This window comes from Primulina eburnea, chromosome 8 (assembly GCF_022965805.1).
Source record: "Primulina eburnea isolate SZY01 chromosome 8, ASM2296580v1, whole genome shotgun sequence".
NCBI classification, from domain to species: Eukaryota; Viridiplantae; Streptophyta; class Magnoliopsida; order Lamiales; family Gesneriaceae; genus Primulina; species Primulina eburnea.
The window spans coordinates 41,014,851-41,021,268 of NC_133108.1; the positions used below are offsets into that span (position 1 = coordinate 41,014,851).

Here is a 6,418-nt window from a genome sequence, read left to right on the forward strand (position 1 = left end):
TTGTAATAAAAAATAAATATATTTTTAGTCATTGCAAACTACCACTACGACAGCTGTTTTCATAAAGCGCACGTGGATTTTTTGATGTAGTTGTTTTCGACGATTTATTTTGGGCCTAAAAATTTTAAGTCCAAGCGAAAACCACGAGTAAATTGGGCTGGACAGGTACATTAGCCCTTTTTTAGTTATTTTTCTTCTTTAACCAAGAAGAAAAAAGATTTTACATAAAATGTTAAAAACCAATACATTATGCAAACACGTACATCGTTTCACGAATTAAATTTATGATATATATTTCTTATCCAATCTGATACATGAAAACTATTAATTTTTATGTTCAAAATATTACTTTTCAGATAAAAGTATTATTTTTTATTAGTTATGTTATGAATATATATTGTATAATATAGGTTTAATTTTAAATAGATTATTTTTTATGTCAAAATTATCATTTTTATTAGTTATGTTATGAATATATATATTGTATAATATAGGTTTAACTTTAAATATATTATTTTTATGTCAAAATTACCATTTTTCAATGGAAGTGCGGATCGAATTTAACTCATCTCATGTATAAAAATTTGCAAGAATGTTGTATAGGAAACCTACTTTTCTCTTTTTTATTTCGAGAAATAAATTAGTAAACGAGGTGTTATAGTTATAATTCAAGTTATTTTGTTAGGATCAGACGCATGTCGTTAAGCCAAAAGATATAGTTGTCAGTCCAAGTCCAACTTTATTTCTTTATAATTGTGATAGTGTAGAGTGCGCATACTTGAGTGCTAATGGGTCGGGTTGTTAAGCTCATGAGTATGGGGAAGTGCGTGTTTATTTGTCGATATTGTCTCATATATCTTATAGTCAGTCTTACCTTTTACCTATAGACAGCCATGTCTCCAAAATAGATAATATTATCCGTTAAAATCTGACGTCACTCTTTTAAGGCCCACCTAGCAAACCAGATCAAATGACGGAACATCGGCAACTTAACACATGAGAATTTCCCAATAGGCCACTCATATCAGTACTACTTTTACTCATGGGAGTCTTGCAATCGTAATCTCGCTTTGATACCAATTGTTAACACCAGTGAAGTGTTTTGAATAGAGGGTTAATAAACACTTCAAACTCAAATTCTTCGGCTTCTAGAAAGTGTACTTTTGAAATATTATAAGAATTCAAAAGCTGGTCCCCATTATTGGAAAGCGTATCAGACTATTTTGAAAAGTGTGGAAATAGTCCACAACACTTTAATGAAACTAAAAGAATAGAAGACATTAAGACACAAAACTTGTTTCTGAAAGTTCGAATGAAAAAACTCATATACATAAAACTTTGATCGGTACACACTTATACAGCCCAATTCAGTTGGTATTACCTTTGCCTACTGAAATTCCTAATATTTCAACCCTTAATATATTTAATTAAGGGAAATGCTCTTTCCTCGTATTACAAAAACTTCACACTTTATAGTAGTTGAAACAATGAATGAGTATGAATAAAGATTACACAAATGTTCTTTTGAATCTGACAAGTCTTTAAAGTGTATATTTGTTTTCCTATACTTTGAAAAGCTCAAGTCTTTTGAACGATTGTTCATGGTAAATTCAGAATTCAAAAGTCGGAAATATGCTTTTGTGAATCATCGAGAGGCCTTTATATGGTTAATATTTAACGTTAAAAAAATATCTTTTTCTCGTTAAGAGTATCTGAATCCAAGAATATACTTTGTAAAAAAAGTAATAAATGATCTTCGACTGTTCATTTAATATCATAAAATGAAGTGTACTTTTGTACTAAACAATCATATTAAATAGAGACGTCTTTTGATGAAAATTACACACAATCATCAGTCTATTATTAAAGATTATATGATTTGATATTAGTCTGCATGTTATTACAAAAGACTTAGCATGAGTTCCTGTTTCTGGTTATGAAGGAACGTAATCTAGTTTTGCCCAATGTGTAATATTGTCTGTCTACTGGAATTTCTTATTAGTAAGTGTTCTGATTTTATTTTTTGTAGTTTCGTTATTTCTTAATCAGCATATCACCACAATTGAGATGACCTGACATACTTAAAACTTGTACAATTTAATCCTCAAGCTCACATCTCACAATATTTATTTGGCACCTGTCAATTTTATGTAGCCTAACAAATATTCTCTCAATGATAATAAATTTCAAATTTGTGAATCTATTTTTTTTAAAAGCTTAAGAGTAAATGCTTGAGATTGTATTTTTAGCCTCTTCAATATTTATATTTTTTTTCTATTTTTAGCCGCATTAATTTCAAGAATTGATATATGTTGCTACAAAAATCAAATCATAATTATTTACTTGGAGGGCAAATGAAATTTTCTCTATCAAATTCAATTCAATTCAATTAATAATCGGATATGATTTATTACATGTTTCTTGAGAAAGGAGAACTTGAAATTGTAACAATTTAAAAATTATTGTTTCTAAAGGGTAATAGTTTATGCCTTTTTAAGGTAAACCACATATATATTAACATATTTTCAAAATTATTTAAATTGAAATGTTATAGTTATTGAAAACACACTAGCTAATTAAGATTATTAATGGAAAAATAATAATTTTTAAATTTTGAGTTTGTTAAAATAATAGAATGAATAGTTGGGATAATTAGCAAATTAACGAGGCTATATAAAAAAGGATAAAACGAAAATATATTTCATGGAATAATAAAAACCACTTCCCGTAAAATATCACCGAGGATTTAGAATTGTGACGAATATTCATCGCTGTAATTTTATGTTACGGATAGAGTGTGTGTGTGTGTGTGTGTTTTAATTATGATATATATTATTTTAAAAGATTGTTTTTTTGTTCCAGTTTGAAATCATTTACATTCATTAAAAAAATGGAAGGAAATTGATTCCGAATTCAAGGAATCCAATGCATTTGGATGAATAAATAAATTTGTATTTGACAAGTGAATTTAAATTGGAAGAGTCAAATACATTCAATTTGTTATTCTATATTTTGAGCATAATTTCAAATTAACAAAAAAATAATTTAGATGTGAATGATCAATTTTATTCCTATCATATCGTCATATATGTTTGTGTGTGTCATGCGACAAACATCTAATTTAACATTAACGCATAATTAATAAATTCATTAAATTAAAATAAATTTAACTTATAACGATAAATTTTTTTTCAAAATATTACAAAATCCTATCATGGACAAAAGGTAACGAGATAATTGCCTCCGGCCGGACACGTGAACAAGCTAGACTTATCATCATAAGCATAACTATACGCCTGAGGACACTGCCGCTTGAAAATCTCTGAGTAAAACGTCGGCTTGCACGTTTGCGGACCGCCATATGGGCCGGTGCAGCAATACTGCGGCTGGTTGAAAGCAAAGCATGCGCTCTTACACCCTATCACACCACCTCTTCCGTCCCTCAACGCCAGTTCATTAGGACATCCACGATTATTGATATCGACTGGGCAAATTGCGGTGGGACAGCTGCGGCTCTGTGGCGCCACGGCTACAGGGAAATTGAAGCCGTCGACGAGGCTCAGGTCGTAAAAATCTTGGTTACCGTCTCCGTTGAGAGTGAATTCGATCAGAGATACGGGAGGGGTACCGCCGGCTCCGTTGCATGCGACTTGACCCGATCCGCAATCTCCGGCGAGACAATGGAATCTACCTCCGGAATATGAGCAGGTGGATCGAGCCCAAATCCTTCCCGACCATCCGGCGGGTACATTGAGGTTTGTTGAAGCTTGGCTTCTCAACTCAAACCCAGTTGGAATTGATCCCCCACGGCTAGTTAATGTTGCAGGCCAAATAGTATAGGGACAGTTGTTTCTAATTGTAAATATGACTGAAGTACCTCCTGAAAAAACAAACAAATAAAATTAAATAAATATTGTTTATTATTCTTATATGAACATTTAAACCAAATTTATTTTCAAATATAATATGGTTATCATATTCTACATAAATTTTCAAAAAAAAAAATCACAACAAGGTTCAATAAGACAAAAATAGATTCTAAATAACATGAATATACTATTGTTGTAATTGCTCCCTCAAACAAAATTTGTGTACAAACCTTTTTCTATAACAAATTTAATTAAATAATTCATAGTATAGATAAAAAAACAATAATAAAAAAAAAACTGACCATAAATATAGCACAGTAGGGAAACGATGAAAAGCGAAGAACAAAATCTCATTGTAGTTTATGACTTCGAAATTGATTGGATATAATATTTAAATTAACCTACGTTATTGATTCGCAGTGTTGCATGTTATATACACGGACCAATAGTGAAGTCAAAAGGCAGTCGAAAATTTGGAGGCATTATTTTGGCAATGAAATATTAATTTTCTTTGGATTGATAAAATCTTACATTTATATTCTTTAAAGATATACACATAAAAGTTACCATTCTTTGTTTAGTCAAACAATACCCACCCCAGATATTATATATTGATTAAAGATTTGCAAATAATGGTGGAAAATCAACGTAATTAATCCAACGTGAGAGTTGAAATGCATATATTATGTAAATCTTTTTTTTTTCCATATAGTAAATTGTTTTATAGATTCATGTGTTTACGAAACCCGATCAGAATTATGGGTAAAAAAATATCGAATATTTAGTATATCGAGATTATCGTATCCAAAAAATTATGAATTTACCAAAATTTTGGTACGGTATGGTAACGATGCCGAATTTTTCGATAAAATAACATTATGAAATTTTAAAATTTCGTTATATATCGAAATTACGAAAAATATATGATATATAATTTCAGTACGATATACCACTCATAGTCAAAATTTAGCGACACCTGAAGACAAATTATGAAACATTACGATATATTACATGTGATGATAAAGCAAAAGTAGTTGATATAGCCAAAGTCATGCGGATAAAATAAAGGTTCTAAGAATTAATACTTGTTGAATTTAACGATATACACGGTTCTAAGAATTAATACTTGTTGAATTTAACGATATACACGAGCATAAAGATTTTTATCGTATATGTAAGAAAATTTGTAACTTATTTAGTCAAAATTATGGTAATACAGTGCTTTTGACAAAAAGAAAATATTAAAAATATATTGAGTAGAGCTTTTCAACTGTTTTAAAATAAAGAATTTGTGAAATTTTAGATTACACCCTCTTTCATGATAGGGTGTGTAATCAACTATGATTAGGGGTGATAAAAATACTGAAATAACGAAATACCGAATTTTCGATATCGGTATGAAAAAATTTCATACCGATATTTACGGTACGATATACGGTACTATAGTTTGATACGGTATACCGTACCGTACCCACCCTAACTATGATCATAAAAATCTTAAATGAGAGTGAAACACTTTAAACAAATGTGCAGTCATATGAAAAAATTGATTACGATACTAGTTATTCTGCACATGTGGCGTGTGTGTACAGTTTTTTTTTATAATTATCGAGGTACTAAAGTGAAATTTAACAAATTATCGAGAGACTAAAGTGTTATTTGAATTGTTGAAAAAAAAATAAAAAATAAAAAATAAAAGTGTTTGTTAAAATAAAATAAAATAAAAATGTACTATTGATATCGCATGAAGGCAAAGTCGGAAGAAAAGTTGGTGTTCATTTTTGTTCTATTAAGTCCAATCTTTATATGAGTGGGTCTCATGTGAGACCGTCTCACGGATACTAATATGTGAGACGGGTCAACCCTACCCATATTCACAATAAAAAGTAATACTCTTAGCATAAAAAATTATACTTTTTCATGGATGACCCAAATAAGAGATCCGTCTCACAAATTTGACCCGTGAGACCGTCTCACACAAGTTTTTGTCTCTTTATATATAGTATAAACATACGTAGATTTTTGTAATTATCTTATATAAATAAAAAAATCGCCGACTAAAACAAAACATTTAAATAAATTGATTCAAAATATATATTGTTTGACACTGTCTTTTTAACTCAATTTTCAATAAAAATAGAGTCAGTAAATTTTCAAAATTTAAAAATAGCCTTCATAATTATATTTATTTTTTGAGGAAATTTGCAATTAGCATCCCTGTAGTTTGCAAAAGAGACATAAAACACCCTTAATTAAATTAATATGATATAAACTCTCAGATTTTCATAATTCAAGCTGAAAAACATCACGAGTCTATCAATTTTTATTTGTAGTTTTTTTTCCTTTTTCTTCACATCAATTGACTTAAAAAAGTTAACATTTTTTTTTTGTAAATAGAGACATGAATTATTAAAAAGATTTTAAATTATTTAAATAAAATCTTAAAATATAAAAACTTTAAAATATAAATGAAGTCGTACATTTGACCCAAACTCTTTTGACTAAAGGGCCGTTAGTACCATTGGAAATCTGTTATTATAATGGCCAAA

The 6,418-nt window shown here is 29.3% G+C and overlaps 1 protein-coding gene across 1 annotated transcript; it reads right to left on the reverse strand.

The window, feature by feature from the left end:
* Nucleotides 1–3,212: 3,212 nt before the first annotated feature.
* LOC140839278 (thaumatin-like protein 1) lies at nucleotides 3,213–4,352 on the reverse strand. The gene is made up of 2 exons (XM_073205918.1): nucleotides 4,313–4,352; nucleotides 3,213–3,880 (listed from the first exon to the last, which is right to left on the reverse strand). Exons 1-2 carry the CDS (start codon nucleotides 4,350–4,352, stop codon nucleotides 3,213–3,215), a joined length of 708 nt encoding a protein of 235 aa, XP_073062019.1.
* Between the last annotated feature and the right edge of the window lie 2,066 nt (nucleotides 4,353–6,418).

Excerpts from the sequence above, each read along its gene's own strand:
- LOC140839278 (XM_073205918.1), bottom strand. The coding sequence starts at position 4,352 with ATGCCTCCAAATTTTCGACTGCCTTTTGACTTCACTATTG. Across the intron at positions 3,881-4,312 it reads GCCTTTTGACTTCACTATTG|GAGGTACTTCAGTCATATTT; the intron begins GTCCGTGTATAT and ends TTGTTTTTTCAG.